General features: G+C 41.8%; 1 protein-coding gene across 1 annotated transcript in view; it reads right to left on the bottom strand.

The window, feature by feature from the left end:
- Nucleotides 1–19,158, bottom strand: part of LOC143376317 (neurotrimin) — a 139,969-nt gene that overhangs the window by 37,383 nt on the left and 83,428 nt on the right. The window contains exon 3 of the mRNA XM_076826482.1: nucleotides 787–994. Within this exon, the coding sequence (XP_076682597.1) occupies nucleotides 787–994 (208 nt within the window). The remainder of the gene's footprint in view (nucleotides 1–786; nucleotides 995–19,158) is intronic.

The raw sequence follows: 19,158 nt of genomic DNA on the forward strand, positions 1-19,158 counted from the left end.
CAGCACACAATCTGGCGCAAAATCACTTGTTGCTGGATACTTCGTTAAAGTTTGATGCTTCGAAACAGTTCACCACTCAATGATTTATTATTACATTAAAAGTACAAATCCACGATTAGAGAAAAATATCATGTCTCACACGAGACTCTACTTTCAAGAGACAATTATTTCCTTTTTTTTTTATTTTTCAATTATTTTGTCATTAGTTTCATGAAATTAGACTCTCGTGAGACAAGTTTCAAAACTCTCATCTGTCGCGACTATTTTCACCCCATAAAGAAATTAAAAAAATGTAAAAAAAATACGCCAGGTACAATGAAAAAGTCGAGGTCGAAAAAGAGTATTATCAAATAAATCACAAAAAATAGAAGAAAATAATATAAATATAAGAAAAAGTTTATGAATTACAAAAAAAAAAATGGAAGAAAATGATAATAACATCCATTATTTACATTCAGCTGTTGCTGAGATTTTTGTCTCGCGGTAGAAAAATTTAATTTAAAATCTCATCATGGATTGGCACCTTTATAATCAAATTCAATATCGAAAAGTAATATCCATTAGTCTGTACAAAAGTAATTTCCATTAGTCTGAACAATAAACCAGTAAACCTACTGAATGTCATTAGTAACTAACTTAAGCGCTTATCTAAAAAAAAAAACACTAAAAACTTTTAATTTGTACACTGAGCTTAGCTTCCAAAACGATTCTGTTACTAATAGCTGACTGCAATTTAAATAGTGAATTTCATTCGCTAAATATCTCTAAGGGTTAACGTGTCATTACCAACTACTTCAAGGAACCCAGTATTGCTGGACATCGGGTCAGTATTGAGTTGGCACATGTACCACCCTCTGTCCGTTTCCTTCGTGTGTTTGATGTGGAGGGACCAGGTACGGTGGCCGCTATGTGTTATAGCGATCCGATGGTTCTTCGTGATAACGTGAGTTGCGATCGTGAGGATCGTCTGTGTGTCGACGCGAAGCCATGCCACCTGCAGCAGAAAAGTTCAATAATTTGATTACAAAGATTTCGAACGGTATCGACGTCCATTATCAAATATAGACAGGGCAAGAGGCAAGGAAGCGTTTAAACTATCAAGAATAGCAGAGCAGGTTAAAAGGCAGAAACTAAACCACAGGTTCCATCCCACGGAATTAGAGGACATCCCAGAATAAACCGCGCCACCGATACCCAGAGCGTTTATGCCCAAATATAAAACTGTCATTATTTTTTATCCTCCCTTTTAACCACCACATCTATGCGTTCTCTGTAAAACGGAGCTTCCTCTCTGGTGACACGACGATCAAACTTCGAGTGCCCGACTCTGAAGAGTCCAAATTGAAGTGACGCGCCGTATATTCCCCGCCGTGTACCTGACGATCACGTCACAGTCAAAAGCAATAAGCAGTTTCCGCACTTAACGCCCGTTAATGGCGTCAAGTCGTAAACTGAAGGCTCGCTGAAGGGAGCAGGTGGGCCAGTACGTTCCGCAAACAGCAGCAAAAATAGCGTTGGCGCCGGAATACTCGGTGCCGAATACTATATCGCTGCTCGGGAACAATTGGACCGGCGATCTCGCCCGTGGCCCGCTTCGGGGAAAAACTACCGCGAGAACTATCAAAGCGTTTGCAACGGTCCACAATCGTTAGCGCGCTAGGAAAGGAATAACAATTTGCCTGACCCAGATGTCGCCCATCCCATATAACGTATGCATTACAAGATGCGCCCAGCTTGCCTCCACCCTCTCTCTCTCTCGTTTTATTCAATCCCCGCCACTTCCGATTATAAACCGCGACATTACTTTGGGTACAACTCGCGCAGCCATCGCGCATTGTCTCCGCCAGCGCGGCCAAGACATTCCCGTTAAAAGTACACGTACCTTGTCTGGCGCCTCTAAAAAGAGATTCCAACGCGAAACAAATCCACGAGCCGGGGCTCTATTTACAAAACGTCCGTTATACGGAGCCTTCCGCTTTCTCTGCTCCCACTACCCCTTTCCTCCCGCTATTCCTTCTGGAACATTTCCTTCCACCCGCGTTCAACCCCCCCCCCCGCCCTCCCCCCAACGGTTCACCCCTCGCGACTCATTGTCCGAGAGCCGCGACATCGCGCTCGGCTTTACCAATTGTGCTCGTTAGACAAAAAGCGAAAACTTCGTAATTAAAAATCGTAATACACTCGACGCCGTTTTAAAACCGCGCACGCTCCTCGATCTCTTTTCCCGGGGACCAGGCGCGTCCGCCTCATCCGCCCCCGTCATACATTTCGCCAGCGGAGGGTGCACTTGCCGCGCATTGGTGTCGGCCCGCGTGTCCGTGCGCGTGCACACCCTGAAGCTTCTACCCCCCCACCGACAGCATCGGTGGTCGCAGGTTGTCTTCGAAAGTTTCTCGAGACACCCCGATGGAACGAGGCAGTCGCGAGCTGGATTCGTTGGATGTAGAGAATGTCCCGAAGATGCAGGCATGGCGGGGGGAAAAACAACTTGGGTAAGTAGAAACGAGTGGGATAAAGGTGTCAGGGTGAGAATTGGCGAGAATGCAGATTCTTCGAGCGTGATAAAGGAGACGCGTGCAATATGATCCTTCCCTTGCGCATGGGGTGGTTCTAATATTACTGTGCATGGTGTCCCGCAATAGGGCGCACAAATTGTAGGCGAAAAAGAGAGCCTCGGGGGATGGGACTCGAACCCAGGATCTGCCGGTCCTCTGTGTACTAGGCAATCGCGTTATCAATTCCTCCAACGCTGACTCTCCGATGTTAGGTACTCTTTTCCGAACTATACGAATATTCGAACTAACAGAACGCCACCTATGTGCCAATCGTAGGCCGTTCCCAAGATACAGTGCACTTAAAGGGATTATGCCTAACTGTGAGGTCCGAAAAACATGTATATTCGGGAATTTTTGGGGGAAAAGCTTGAAGGCTTTTTTAATCAAACCTTTATGTATTTGAAAGTGTACATGTTAAACTAGTTGTACTAATTTTTGCGATGGAAAATAGAAATAAACATAAGAAATATCAGCGATCTCACGGCAGCGATTTTTTTTCAGTAGTTTGCGGTGACCATTTTAATTTCGACCTGGTTCATCCGGAATAAAAAAATCGCGGGAATTTAGTTAGTATATTAGATTGATTCAAAATCTCTCAGACCCGATTAGATATCAACTTGGTTTTTACTTCGAAAGGTTACCCACATAAGTGCCTAAAAACCAATTTCAGGATTTTGCCCCGATCAACCCCTAAAGGGGTGGTGGAAAGGGATGGAATATCTTTTCATTGAGTCCTTAATACCTCTTAGGCCCGAAGCGAAGCGCGGGTGTCTTTTGCTAGTCCGCAATAAATATTCCTGCCACACCTCACACACACCTCTCTCTATTCACTGTTAAAGACGAACGCCCTTATTGAAAGGCCCTTTACATCCATAATAGGTCCACCTATCTTCTCCCACAAGGAGCAAAGTCGTTCTAAATTACCGACAGACTAATTACCCAAATCCTCACATCCCAAAGCACGTAACCCAACGCTGCTTGCCAAACTGACAATAAGCCTCGGTGTACAAACGATTCCCGCCTCCGCGTCGTCACGATCCCCCCGTCATTGTAATCTCCCAGTGGCACGTCCGCGGTGGAAACTTGCTTAAATAAACGCCGGAGAAAGCTGCCTGCACTTTTTGAATTCTGCCCACCATCCCTCATTCTCCCAGCGCACCAGCCAGTATTCCTTTTCACGCTGCATCTCGTTCCCCTGGACTCCGCGGCATCCCCTCCTTTCCTCCGCCAGTGGTGCGGCGGTTCCGGCGCAAGAAACTCCAAGTAATCAGAAACTCGGTGACGCCTCTTTATTTTCGTTTACGTCACTCGCAACCGCGATAGCCGTGTGCACCCCTGCCTCCTCCCTTTCTTTCCCCTTCAGCCCGTATTGCTCGCCCGCCTCGTTGCCGGCCAGACGCTGGGGATGTAGTTGTTTAATTTAGGGGGATATGGCAAGCCTTCCGCCGGACTTCGATCCCGTGAAAAATGACTCGGTGGAAGTTCCTCGCCGAAGAATAGCCCGTGGTTACCGCGCGATGATCGCTCATCCTTTCTCCTTCGATTTCGCCCTCTATCTTTCCCGGCTCGCGTGCAGCGTAATCGAGCGCCGCGATAATCAACGGAAGAACGAATACCGGAGCCTCGGGGCGATCGGGAATGATCGAGCAGCTGCCGATGTTCCGATCACAATTTCCTCGCCGCGGCTACTCCATCCTGGCGTGATGTTTATTGTTATCAGGAACGTGAACGGGAACGGCGCTCTTGAAATTCGAGCCGTCTATTCCCATTTCGATCTAAATCCGATCTGTATACTCAATGCAGCTCCTATCTACGAATTCACTTCGGACCGACTTAATTTTCTTCGTTTGGAATGAAAACGCATCACCTGACTTCTTCATTGCAGAAATAATTTACGTGTAATTGCGGCTGATGGACGTCTTTTCCAATAATTTGTCACTTTATTGGACAGCGAATGGGTGGGTCGTTACGCGCGTGGGAACGTGGCTTAAGGGGACTACTCAGCGCTTAGGCAGTCGTTTTCTGTGAAAGAAACACTTTCTTCTTAATGTATTTGTAAAAAGAAAAAATTAAAGCCAGATGTATCCTTTTACCCAGTGCTTATTATTATCATAGAGATTGAAACAAAATTGGTATGACGTATATATGTGCTTTAAAAATGGCGGTGCTGACTGGTAAACATTTCAACGTTCTTCTGAGGTTTTCAGGTAATGTTGGTCTTAAAATGTGACGTAATCCAATTTTAAGGTGTGATTCTTTTTTGTTACATACGTAGTTCACCGGGAAACAAGTAAAAACTAAAATTAAAATAGTATTATTAAATTGGGGACGGAAAAAGAGATTATTTCAAGAAAAAATCGGTCTTGTTTGTGCGATGTTAAAAATCCGCGACTTTTTAATTTTTTTATGAAAATCTCGAATTTTTACGGACCATATCAGAGGTTTCGCGGGAAATGGCACATGTTTTATACGTCATGTAATTTTTTCAAGTTGGTCTGAACCTCCGTTCATTCGCAACTGAGCGAAAACCAAGAGAAAAAAAGATTCGAGAAAAACACGTTTAAAGTTTCTGGGCAAAGGCGACGCTGCAGGCTGCCGCTTGACCTTTCTAGCTGGCAAATCAACAATTTTGCGAATTTTAATATAAACCAAGCGCATTTTTTTCAGAAAAGGTAGTAGTTTCGGAAAATGCAATGAAAAAATCGATATTTCGACTGCCTAAGTAATCCTCTTATGGGGGTAGAAGGGTACTAGACGGCTAAGAGGAACCGTTTCTTTGGGGTTGGATTGAAGGACGATTAATAACTCGTACCATTTGCACGTTTTACAATACTTTATTGTGGATGTAACGCGCGTTTTAAGACCAGGGAACCTCGAAAATATTCAAAATTCAATGAAATATAAAGCGCCAAAGTGGGCACTGCGCGTCAAGACGGTGAACATCATAAGTCGGGAACGGATCAATATTTTTAGCTGGAATTTTAACTGAGCCTACAAAACACTTTTATCCACAAGGTGGAACTCGCTCATTAAGATCGCAGAGCTCTGAACAATTTTTATTAATCATTCTTTTAAAAATTGTAATTCCTGATATAACAGGAACAATATACAAAGTTGCTATGTGTTAAATAACTTCGCGATTTTTTCAATGAAGTTCCACCTTGTAGATTTTGAGTCAGAGAGTATTCATTGACAAAGGTTCTGCTTTCAGACGAATCGTTCGACTGAATTGCGCAGCGCCCACTTTGGCGCTTTGTGTTTCCTTCAATTTTTAATATTTTTAAGGGTTCCTTTTCTTGAAACGCGTGGTATATCTACAATATAGTATGAGTTATTAGTCGTCCTTCAATCCAACCCAAACGAAACCGTTGATTTTAGCCGTCCAAAGGTAGGTTTTCCTAAACGCAGCTGGACGCAACGTCAAAAACTTCAAAGTCGATTTTCTCGAAAATGAAGCGCGATATCAAAAAAAGTTACTGCTCCTTTTCGACTTACAACAAGTAAATAAGTCGAGAAAAAGGAGTAAATTTTTTTGATATTGCCCTTCATTTTCGAGAAAATCAACTTTGAAATTCTTTACGTTAGGTCGCGTATAAGAAAACCTACCTTTTTACCCTTGTACCCCTTACTGTCCCCGAGAGTATATCCAGTTTCTCCTCGCTCACGTGCATCGTGATCCAATTCCGCTCTAATTAACAAAGGAACGCGCACTGGCGTGGAACCCTTGGAGGCACGGGAATAATCGGTCTGCCGACGTTTTGATCTCAATTTCGCGATGTCCTCCTGGCTGCTGCGGCCGTGGGGGTATTGGAGGAATATTGACGAAACAAGGAAAGAAGTCGCGGATGCTAAGGAAATAATGAAAACAAGAGGAACGTCGAAGGGATATCGAAGTGGGTAAAGTTGGAAACGAAAGTAGCGATTCCATCGCGTTTCAATTTACAATTGCGTTGTATTCAATTTGATTGCGCAGGCCGGAGTTTGTAGACGTATCCGGTTGAGTGCGCAGTGTATTTTTAATATTCGCGAAATCTGCTTCGGTAAATAGAAAAACTTCGATTACACCGCTGCTGTTCACATGTTAATTATCTCCGTTACAGTTTCGCGTTATTCTCTGTTTAATTCGACGTGTCCTCTGATTTGTGAACAGCGAGCTCCGGGGAAAATAAAAGAAGCTGTGCATTTTAATGAGCGTGCCGTGGATGCGACATTCGATTGCAACTGCGATACCAAACGTTCAGAATCCTTGAAACGTTATGATGTCCTTTAAACCACCCATAAAGTATCTGCTCCTACAAATTGCTTCATCGATCTTTCCCCCCCGAAGCAACGATTCGACTTGAAAAGAATAAGAATGCCTCTTTAACGATTGTTATGCATGCAATAAATCGCAGCATTCATTTACAAATGATCCATTCATTTCTCAGCGTACCTTTCGCATAGACGCTTGTGAAAAATTGGAGGAAACGAATGTGTGCGATATAAATCTCTAATTTCTATAATCCGTCGATTCTTCTGCATGCGCGAATTCGTTATCCTTGGCTTCTCACCCCCCTCCCCCATTGAACCCCGGAGGAGGCGATGAAATACCGTGGCGAACCATTTTTACGTCAGAAATTTAGAGAGATATTTAGCTATCCAATCGGATCCCGGCGATCGAGTAGCTGTCGATACACCGTTCGCCAATTTTCACGTCGCGACTTCAACGGCGGTGTCGTGACGAGTTATTTAATCCGACGATAAAGCGAAATGAGCGGTTGAAAGTATTAACGTCGCGTTATCGATATAATATAATACCACGTCGCGTTTAACGTGCCGTGCAGATTAAGTTATTATTCACTGCTGTTTGTGAATTATTGAACGAATGTCCTCGGTTATATACGTACACTAACCGGGAAAAGTTTCCGAGCGCTCTACGAATTCAGCAAACCAGGGATTCTACCCTCGAATAAACAAATCCCTTTGCGTGATAATATATTAAAATGAATGGGCGTCAGAAACACTGAAACTGTTAATTTTAAATTAGAAAAACATTTGTATGTGTGCTTGCAAACTTTTCGCAGGGAATGTACATCGGAGGGCTCGAAATAGACTCTACATGCATTTTAAATTGCCTTAGCAATGATATCTTTCAAGCTGCGATTAATTATTGTTCCAGTCCACGTCGAATAAAATATAACGAAACCGTCAACGTGACAGAATCCTGAGCATGACATTTCCCACGTGATTCGTCATTTATGACTGTCAGAAATAATGTTACGGAGTTGCTTGATCCTTGCGACACGAGTCCTCGATCCTAAAAATTACGTTTCTGTTATTTGAAGAATCCAAAGCAACAGTGATGATATTCTTCTGAATTTTTCATCTGGGTCAGTTGCACACCACGTTTTCCATTCACTTCGTATCATTCTTGGAGACCGAAGAGGTGAATCAGACATTGCGGTTTCGGGTAGGTACGTGTAGTTTTGAATTTCAATTACATTATAGCCATTATAGCACACTTCGGCCTCGCAAAATGAATTAACCGTATTTTATCTGGCTTCCCAATATACCTGGCCTTCAATGGTAACTCGACCTTTCCCAGTTTAAACAGTTCAATGTAGAATGTCTTTTTAAACACTGCTGAATTATAGAGAAGTCTTTTTATTATTGTTACCACAAGGATATTCTTTTAAACAGTTTTTTCGATAATTATCGATCGAGGGTATCGAATAGACGCTTCTAATTTGGTATCATGTTTACCCCGAAACATTGATCGGGATGTTATCGACGATACAGTATCAAGTTACATAGTTTCAAAATTGCTTGCTGCGTATGCATGGCCAGGTAGTTAATTACAGTATCAGCGCGACTCGATCAGGTACGATTGACTGGGATTTGTCGTAGTTGTCAAGTGCGTGTTTAGTTCACCGAGTTCTCTCATAAGCACGCTGGGAACGCTGTTAATTAACGGCACTGTCAAATTGCGAACGGTGACGTTCGCTTTCCTTCCTGAAATATATTTTCGTTAAACGAAAGCGCATCAAATGACAGATTTTTATCAATACCCAGTCGCTGGAAACCGGTCGGCTCTATAAGCTTTAAATAAATTTGTGGCATAAATTCGATAAAAATTATACAGTTAATTATATAAGTTTCGAGCCGTTAGAGCGTGAAAATTTATTCAAACGAATGGATAATAATTTTTTGGGCGTGTGCCTCTGACACAAGTTTGCTCGACGTATGAAATGATGGGATCGGGAGATATTCGGAAAGATTGCAGAAGGACAATTTTGCAGATATTTTCATCATTCCGGTTCAGACGACAGCAATATTCGTACCGAATAAAAATTTTCATTAATCATTTGCCTCAGATGCCTGCGAAGGACAGAAGCATGGCAGCCAATTGGAAGCCTCCGCAAAAACGCACAATCTTCGTGTCATCGTACGGACATCTCACACTAATCTTTTTCGCGACAAAAAAATTGTGAATATAGTTAAAAGGAAGATTAAGATTTTAGAAAAAAATGTTACGTACTACACTCACTCTGATTGCCCATAAAAAATTCTTAAAATTGGTAATGAAATTCACGCGCTAGACCAGAATACACTCTTCATGGTGGAATCCTATTTTATGGGCTAAAAACGTAGGAAAATTTAGGATTTTTTTTTAAGAACCTAGCACTTCCATTCATCTGAAATTTGGATCATTTTTTTATGCATCCTTGAAGTAGTTGCAGGTTTTTTTTTATTCAGTTTTAATAATAAATATAGGAGTTATGCGTCACGCCGCGCAAAACTCGTCGTTCGCTGGTGTGAATGATATATACCTTCCAGGTAATCTGAAACAGAAAAATGAAACGGCGTCTTACTTTCTAGATATGTAGCTTCAATTTGATGAACCAGAATACCGCTAAGTTCTATACGTCTTTTGTTATATAAGGAAATTTGCGCAAAATTGGATAGCAAAAATTAAAGATTCAGACTTTTCAGTTTGAAAACTCTCCGCACTGCTCAATAATTTTTTTTGTTTTTTGCTGGTTCATCAATTTCAAGCTACATGTGTATAAAATAAAACCCCGTATCATTTTTCTATTTCAGATTACCTGGTAGATAAATATCATGTATATCAACGGACGATGAATTTTGCACGGCGTGATGGTCGATTAGGCATAACTACTAAATTTATGGTAAAAAATTAATAAAATAAAAACTGCAGTTTCCTCAAAGATGCACCAAAACATGGTCCAAATTTCAGATGAATCGAATCGCTGGTTTCTTACAAAAAAATTCCCAAATTTTCCTATGTTTTTAACCCAAAGAATAGGATTCCCCCCTTAAAATCCAATGTATAAAAACACAAAACAATATGAATGAAATTTTTTCACTCTTCAACCGTACACTAAAATTAAATTTCCACGATCACATTTCTAACATGCGCAGCATGAAACCCCTGTACCTAAAAACACATGTACTTACAAAAAATCCTAAGAAATAAATAAAGAAATCAAGGGATCCCCCAAAAGTGCGTTATGACCACTTCAAATTCAGAAACCAAACGGAATTCGTAGTTCAGCTCAAAAACCACTTAATCCTTTCAATAATTTAACAATTTCTCCGCAGAACTGTATGTCGCGGCATAATACCACCCAGCAAGCATCCTTGCAAATCTGTTCTCAGATATTCTCGTTCCCCATCCACTCTGCTGAACGAGATTCCGCCAAAACCCCTATATCCAGCAGTTTCAAATAAACTCGCGGGCAGGGTTCGAGCATGAAAGAGTTGTCATTGTACATAGGTATTCAAGTGCCGTGAAAGAATCATCGAGAGAGGCAGGGTATAGCCAACAGCGAAACAGGCATATTGGGTTATTCAAATGTTCTCGCGGCGTGCCACGGCGCTGGAAAATATTGAATATTCTGGCGTGTAAATATTGGAAAACTCCGAACGCGGGGCAGGCGGCTCCGGTTCGGCGGCGGTACAGCCCTGTAGTGGTAATCGTGGCAACGTTTACGAGCGAAACATGTCCACGCACGTCATTCACTTTTTCCACGGCTCTGTATCCACCCTCGGTTTGGGGATGAAAAGATGGTGCGGGGGCTGAGATTGTATAGTCGACTGAGCGCGGAAAAGTGGCAAGCGGATGAGACGGCAATTTTTCACAAATTGCAGTGTCCCTTCGCGTTTCTTTAAACTGATTTCAATGACACTTCTGGCGCAAACTAATAATGATAATGGCAATTGTGCTGGTGATTATGAAAGCGCTGTAAGTCGAAAAACCCGAAAAATTGAGATTTCTCTTATTTTATGGTGCATTGATTTATATTTCAATACCTTGAAATAATTTTTGCAAAATTTCGATAGCGCTGTAAGTCATTTGTTTTTCTGTAAGTAATTTGTGAGAAGGGAAATAATTGCATAATTTTGTATTATGCATTGAGCTTAGATGTGGGGCAAGAAAAGAAAGAAAAAACGAAATATGGATTGTGCGGAAAATATGAGAGAAGTTAGGAGGAATAATGGTAAAGAATACTTCAGCAAAAATGGTAAAGTCGTTGGTGTCAAAGTATTAGAAAATAAAAATTTCTTTTGTTCGGAAAAGTGCTTGAATTTATTAAGTTGCGAAGCTCGAAGAACTATGTCTCAGCACTTTTGCAATTTGGGAGACATTCAAAGGGTTGAAAGCACACATTTTCGTACAAGTTCAATAGTGGACAAACATTTTTTAATACACCCAAACGCAACAGTCTAAATATCTCGAAATAAAAACTACACGACTTACAGCACTTTCATACTCACCGGCAAAATTGAGGTACAGGACAGTGTTGTTTCAGTGCATGAACGGCTTCGTAATGGAATCATTTTTCTGCAATTTCTGTCAAGGAATTTCTTATAAAAAAACAATGAACTATAAGCATTGATTTAACTTGCTAACTTCTGGCGATATTATTGAACTAAAAATGTGACTTGAGAGCATCCGTGAAGCTAGTGACTGAAGGTTCTATTACTAAGTAGTCAAGCGTCTTTCCAGAAGGGATGAAGAATTCAGAAAGCATTTTAAAATTACCCAGTACTCCAGAGAACTGCAGGGACTCTGACTACAGTTTCTCAGAGAAGTGTGCTTGAATAATAGCACCTTTCCACTCTGCCAGTGGAACATGAGCCCATTCCCTTAAATTACAGTGCCAAAAGAATTATGTATACGCCCAAGGAAGTTTCTATTCGAAATGGAGACGCGGGGGAAGGTGAATGATGGACACGTCTCGTGACAAGGGTCGGTGGTCAGGTCACGATAGAATTCGACGGTTTATCAGGGAGCACAGAGGCAGGCATCTATCTGTGCGACGTCAAAGTTCGCCGGGGACAGTGGGCGAAACAGCAGCGAGGAGGGGGCAGAGGTGAAGGGTGAATTCGATGCAAGTACAGAGGGATAATTAGCCTCGACGGGACAATCCGCATAATTATTGTCCACGGATGACTCTGTCCCTGTCGGCTGCCTCTCTCCGCCCTCTTTGTTCCACCCCCACGGACCCGGCGTTTTACATCGCCCCACAAACATTCCCGCCACGATCGAAGCACGGTATCACGTCGATGATCCGAACAACAACCAATGAACCGCTTTTAGCTAAACAAGGAATACCCTGTTAATTGTAATCGCTCGTGAACCGCGGCCGTGCTAATTACAAAGGTAATCATCGTAACGAATGTCACGCACACATAATCCTTTCGTGGATGCCAGCCAGAACCAACGCGCGCAGAGGCAGCTTTCAAATTTCCGCGTAACGACGCCAGCGGTAAGTGCGACTGTGATACTTCGAACGTACTAACGTGCTCGTTGATATTTGGGGAAACCATTTGGCCAGCGATGGGACTCACCTCGCAGCTGCTCGTGATATTTAAATAGACTGGGTGAGCAGGTAGCGATTCAGAGTGGGGAGTGGGAAGTAGAAAGTGAAGTACTTGGCATGGATTTTTTAGATTCTTCTATGCCTGAGTGATCGCGATGTAACGGAGGAGTTATCGATACTAGCGCTGCTTCGAACACTTTGTGGGGACTTTAAAGTCTTCGATTGGGAATGGGATAGGGATATGCGGTACCTAACCCAGACCTACTGCGAATATTTATTGTATCACCTAGAAATCCACGTTTTATAGAAGATTCTTCGTCAATCCGTGATTGATAAAGCAGTTGGTGTTCAACTTACTTTTGACAAAGATATCGGGTACTGTATGTCTGGTCAACGATTGCGCAAAAATACATTCTGAGTATTAATATTAAGGGGGTATTCTAGGGTAAGATGCACTTTTTTTATATAATCTTTGGTATTTTTTTATAAAGCAACTATGCAATCTTTTCCGCCGCAATTTGGTTTATATACAGTGGCGGACGAAAGAAAGTTTACAACTTTTAAAATCGCATAACTAAAATGTTATTTTAAAAATAAAATTAATCCAAACGACTTGAGTTTTTTTGAGAAGGTAGAAGGATTAGGTTGCTAAGTGACGTAATTGGTCGTTTTGAAAAAAATTGCAATTGGTCGGAATAGCAAAAATATAGTAAAGGACATTTTTTTTTCAACTTTTTTATCTGAGCCTGTAAAAAAAATTTAAAAATCCCGTTTGTAGATTTAAGTAAGTTGTATACATGCCTAAAATTTTTTTTGGCGAATGCGTTCAAACGCCTGCACTGCCGCAAATTTTAATTATTCCTCTCCAATAGAATTTGTAAACATTACTGCAACATGGATAAATATATTAACCAAATTCTGGCGGAAAAGGTTCTGCAGATACTTCATAAAAAAAAGTACCAAAGATGTTATAAGAAAAAGCGCGTCTTACGCTAAATATTCGAGCGCTGCAATAAATATTCCCACTTACTGTATCTAAGACTCAAAAACCACTACTACTTTGCGACAGTACATACATACCTTAATTCACCATCAACTTTGGCAAAGCAGGAGTGGATGGAGAAGAAACCCCCATTCATTTTCATTAAAACTCGTAATAATAATTAAGACGCCCTCTGAACTGTGAAAACTCGTTTACATTTGCCACAATATAAAACCAGACGCATAAAAGCTTCCCAGCAAACCACACAATACCAAGCCTTTCCTCCAACAATCGACCTTTCGACCTTCCTTCGCCCACTTCTCCACACCCCGTCCCAGCAACCTCCACCACGACCGCGTCCTTTTCCACCCTGTCCCCGCAATTCCGTCCCAAAAAGAGGGACCACCCCCTTGCGGTATCCGCGCCTGGTTCCGTGGAGTCGGTAAAAGGAGCAGGCTGAATTTTTGGCCGCGCGCGGTGCTATCTTGAAGGGTGACACCCTGCTAATACAGAGTTGCTTACACGCGCTTCGCACGAGATCCCGCGGCGTCTCAACACGCTCGACGGATACCACCGAGATATCTGTCAAGCAACCCCCGACCCCCTGAGTTCCTCGCCCAACCAGAACAACCCGGTAAAAAGCATTATCCTAGGGTGTACCTTGACGGTACAAGGCGTTACTCACGCCGCTGTCAGACATCATTTTTCATATCTCGACCCCAGGAATATCCGCCGCCGCGACGGCTGACATTTCCCGCCTCCCGACCCCCACCCCGCCACCCCCTCCTCGCGTCTGACGTCGACAATGTGCCCGCGTTGATTGAATCGTCGAACGTCGAGCTGGTGCACCCTCTGCCCCCGGTGCCGTTGCCCCCTTTCTCTTTCTGCCTGCTCCACCGTCGCTTTCCGGGCCATTGCTGATCCCTCGTCAAGATCTGACACCCACGGCTTGATCCTTAACGAAATTCCTGCCTCTAACACTCCGAGGAATTGTTTTAGAGGCGGGGAGCCTCCCGCGCCACTCCACTCCAGCCCAGTCCTCAGGGCCAGCAAGTTTCGCCAGTTGCCCTTAGTCGGCGCTCCTTGCTATTCGGGAGGCTCCAGACGAACGCGGAGGCACTGCACGGCGCTTTCCACTTTGTATCAATTATGTATTGTAAATTGGGGTTGTTTTCCTGGAGGGTTGCGCGAGGAAGACATCGATGACTTTAACCCTCCGGAGTATGAATTCCTTTGGATGGGACACATATTTTTATGTATGTTGTGCTAGTTTGTTCTTTGCGCTTTGGGGTGGTAAGTACTTATTGTTAGTTAAGGGTTTTGAGGAAGGTTTAATGTTAAAATGAAGCTGGTCGAGTGTGTTTGTAATTGAAAGAATTAGTTTAGATAAGTTGGAGGTAAGAAGAGATATTTCTGAAGAATTTGATTTTGTATTTGCTCTCGTGTTTTCTTCAGCTTCTGATTTTCGGTAAATTCCGTCTTTCGCAGCGTTCCCCATTGGCGGAGCTGCCCCCCTTCGATCGTTCGACGTTAACGCGAACAGAGTACCTACCTCGGAACATGACTCATTGAACGTCTCGGATGATATATTTCCCGGGACTATAATCAAGCCAGCATTGTGTGCGTTCACACTTTCCTGGCGAGGTGACGTTGACGGTAATTGCAGCCTGATACAGTGACTGGCATATTTTTTCGTGATAGCACATCTCGTTTGCTATGTTTACGTCGCGATGCTTTAATTGAGAGAGGCGACCTATCGAATGGCGCTTCGAAGAGCAAGGTGGGATAAAAAAATTGCGATTTTAGAGGCAAATGGACCGGAGAGAGTGGAGGATGGAATGGAGAGACTGGGAACTCCATTGCAACATCCTTTTCGATGTATAACAAAACAGACTTTTGTAATCAGATAGTTGAGTACTTGGACTTTTTAGATTTGATAATTAAACTATTGGGAATTTTATAATTTGACTACTAAGAATTTTATAATTCGGATACTAGGAATTTCATGGTTTGACTTCTAGAAATTTGGTACCTAATTAAATTTCTAAGAATTGGATGATTTGACTACTAGGAATTTGGTACCTAATTAAATTTCTAAGAATTGGGTGATTTGACTTCTAGGAATTTGGTACCTAATTAAATTTCTAAGAATTGGATGATTTGACTACTAGGAACTTGGTACCTAATTCAATTTCTAAGAACTCGATAATTTGGCTACTAGGAATTTGATACCTAATTAGATTCGTAAGAATTTGATATTAGGAATTTGATACCTAATTACATTCCTAAGAACTTGATAATTTGACTACTAAGAATTTGATAATTCGGATACTAGGAATTTGATGGTTTGACTACAAGAAATTTGGTACCTATTTAAATTTCAAAGAATTTGATAATTTGACTACTAGGACACCTAATTACATTCCTAAGAACTTGATAATTTGCAACTTGGATACAAATTTGCAATTTACAAAGAACTTAAATAACCCTAATAGACTCCACATAGTATAAAAAAATGTAAAGCAAACTATCGACTCGAGAAGACTATTTGATTAATATTTTAGCAGAATTAATATTACTAGGGTACTGCAAGAAAAACAAAAAAGGCATACGAATATATCGTGTGTTATTTATATAAAAAAATTGCTAACTTCCTATACAGAGGAAAATATGCGAACCCATTATATCATAAAACATCGAAAAATTTGCAAAGTGGCAAAGGATCCTTCCACCCCACTTTACACGCTCTTACATATCCCACAGTTTAGAGACACACTGTATAATTCCGTGTAACATTTTACCCAATGAATCTGATCGTGAGACTAGTTACCCCTCTGCTCTGTAGTTATATTATTCCGCTACCTTGGTCTACTTGGATTTCAGTACTCAAATTTCTGAAATCCCGACCACCGTCAGCAATTAAAAATGGAGCAGACTAAGCAGCAAAATTACTGGCTCGTGTTTCACCACGCCCAGATTGAAAAAGTCTTTCCATTCACCCCAGCGATAAGAAAATATCGCCTTAAAATCGCTGCAACCGATAACAACTTATGCTGTATCTATATTTCGGTTTTAATTTATTTACGAATCCCCGAGTTTAGTCGAGCCCCGCCAGAAACACTTCCAACTTTATTCGCCTTCTATTGGAAGCCGAATAAGCGTCTCGTAAAGAATGAAATTGCCTTTTGCTTCATTCCCCGCGATACAACCCGTCGCTTCAATTGGCTTCCCGCGAAACCGATAGCCCCGTTACATTCAAATTTCACGCGAGAAACGCTAATAAAAATGGCGTGTTTCAAGTTTGCCCGTAAAGACACGGGGACACTGCAATCTCCAGAGAGGGACAGGGTGCAGGTAAAGGCCTGTCAGTTCTTATTCGGCGTTCCTTTGAACGTAAACCAGCGCGGCAACGACTGCAGGCGAACAATTTACGAAGAGGGATTCAAAGGAAATAGTTAAACCACCAGCGGGCAGCGCTAATGGAGTTTCGTTGTAACGGAAGCTTTTTTAATGTTACAACGTGAAATTAAACGTGAAAATTTATACACTATTTTTCTGCAGGGGATGGTGAACTCTAGTAAATTTCCAATGGACGCTGAATTTAACTTCCCTTTGTTGGAAAACATTCTTCGGGCACAAATTTCATTCTCGATGCATCAGAACGAGGAAACGTTGAATCCCTTGTAATTTTGGGATAGAGACTAACGATCGCATAATCGCCATTGTTGGAATTAACGAATGACAGAAGCAAGTGGAAGGGATGTAGATTAAATTGCTGTCAACCCCAAACTGATTATCGGACCGCACGAATGAAATGTTCGGGATAGTAATAAAAGTTTCTCAAAGTTCTTCTAAAAGGGACACGTTAAATTTTCCACCGGCCGCCGCGATGGGAGCCAGAGTACAGCTGGAAATGAATCACTTACGTAAATGAAATGTAATTCTGCCCCTAAGAGGACAAGATTTCTATCTCGTTTAATGTTAACTTGCTCGTATGTATGCAATGCGAGTGTTTGCCCCGCTGGAATTCGTTACATTATAAACGCCACGAGTTGTTAATTAAAGTTATCAAGGGCACACAGCGCGCTGTCAAATGGAAGCCTTTCGTATGAATTTTTATGTCGAAGCATTTGAAAATTAAAGCAGAACTGTAACTACTGTTGGCTGCAAGAACCGCCTCGGGACACTCGGGCCCTTTTTGCATAATACGCGTAATTAGGTCCCTCGCTCTTTTCCACATGTGCCCTCTAAATTTCATCGCCGTATTTCGAAAATTGACGGAGCTGTGGTAAATGTTTGTAAATCGATGTTGACCAACTGACCTTACTCGAAAATTCCGATTTTTTTTTAAAACCGCGCAGGTTTGCAGAGGACCTCGATAGAAGTATCATGCGATTTTACGATCCTGCCCATTTTCGGTTTTTCGGACTGACAAAAAGTGGAATATTCGGGTAAACGAACTTCACTTGCAAGGCAAACATACATCAACCCCAACATAACATGATTTATGACAATTTTTTTTAACTATATTTTTTCAATATCGAATAAATAATAAAAGATGGTATTAACAAACAACATTTTTTTTCTATATTTCTCTATTTTATGCAAGAAGGGCCTGAGAGAGTTATAATCAAAATTAATTTCACATTACAGTGTCAGTGTGGCAATTTACATAATTCCGATTTTAATAATGCAACTGCAGAGGAGATACATGAAATTTTTAAATATTATAGACAGTTTTACAACAACTTCACTGTATGTATAAAAATATCTAACTTCGTAATGTTTGCGAATACCTGCCTTTTCTCGAAACTTACTTTTGCCACTGAGGCCCTTTTTGCATCCAGCAGCACAATGTCGACAATCCCGATCGGCGGAGCTAACAAATAACGCGCGTGCCTAGCTGCGAAAAAGTGGCTCGAGCACGGCTCAGAAAGCTTCTAAACGAGACAAGTATTAACCGCACCGGCGGAGTGTGTGCGCTGAGACACGGGGCTTTGAAAACAACGCGAATGATAATTGCATTCCTTTGTGGAAGTTGCTTGCCATTGTCTTCCCGGGCCCCTCTCTGCAGCGGGACGAATTAACAGAGATGAAATCGTGTAGAGGAGGCAGTTTTTTCTGCCCGAGCTTCATTAGAGAGAAACGGCCGACGGAAGATTGCACGAAAGTAGATGATACGCGTAAAAGAACTTGACAGATAATTAAACGCGCTTAACACGGCGCTTTGTGCAATTTATTAATATGTCCGCGAGTGATTCTCGCGCCGTGGGACTCGCAAAAAAAAAGAAGCGCTGTGTGTATTCAGAACTGTGCTAGTACGATGACTGCGACCGCGGGGGTCTCGTGGTTCGCTAGGAAAATAAAATTCGGTTTATGTAGTAAAACGTAAATGTACGCTCGTTGGGGTTGAATCTACCCTTGCCACAACTTTTACTTTAATTACAGAATAACATAGTTCTGATGGATATAGTTGTGCTATAGTTGAAAAAATTCGGTACATTAAATCCTCTGTAAAACTTTTAGACACTTAGTTTTATTTAACGAGTGCTTTTGATATTCGCAAAAAGCTGTGATCGGTAGGTGGTTTGAAATTTCGTTGGTATCGGAAACTGAAGCCGAGTGACGGTTATATATATATAGGATAAAATCGTTCAGAATATTAATTTTTACAATATATTTCAAGGTCATCGAAATCGGCGAGCACTGCCCTTTTGCAAATAATTACCTTTTTTTCTACCGCGTTAATAAAGACTGAAATGCTTCGAGTCGAATGCCATTGCGTCACAGTATG

The sequence above is a fragment of the Andrena cerasifolii genome, chromosome 14 (genome assembly GCF_050908995.1).
Source record: "Andrena cerasifolii isolate SP2316 chromosome 14, iyAndCera1_principal, whole genome shotgun sequence".
NCBI classification, from domain to species: domain Eukaryota; kingdom Metazoa; phylum Arthropoda; class Insecta; order Hymenoptera; family Andrenidae; genus Andrena; species Andrena cerasifolii.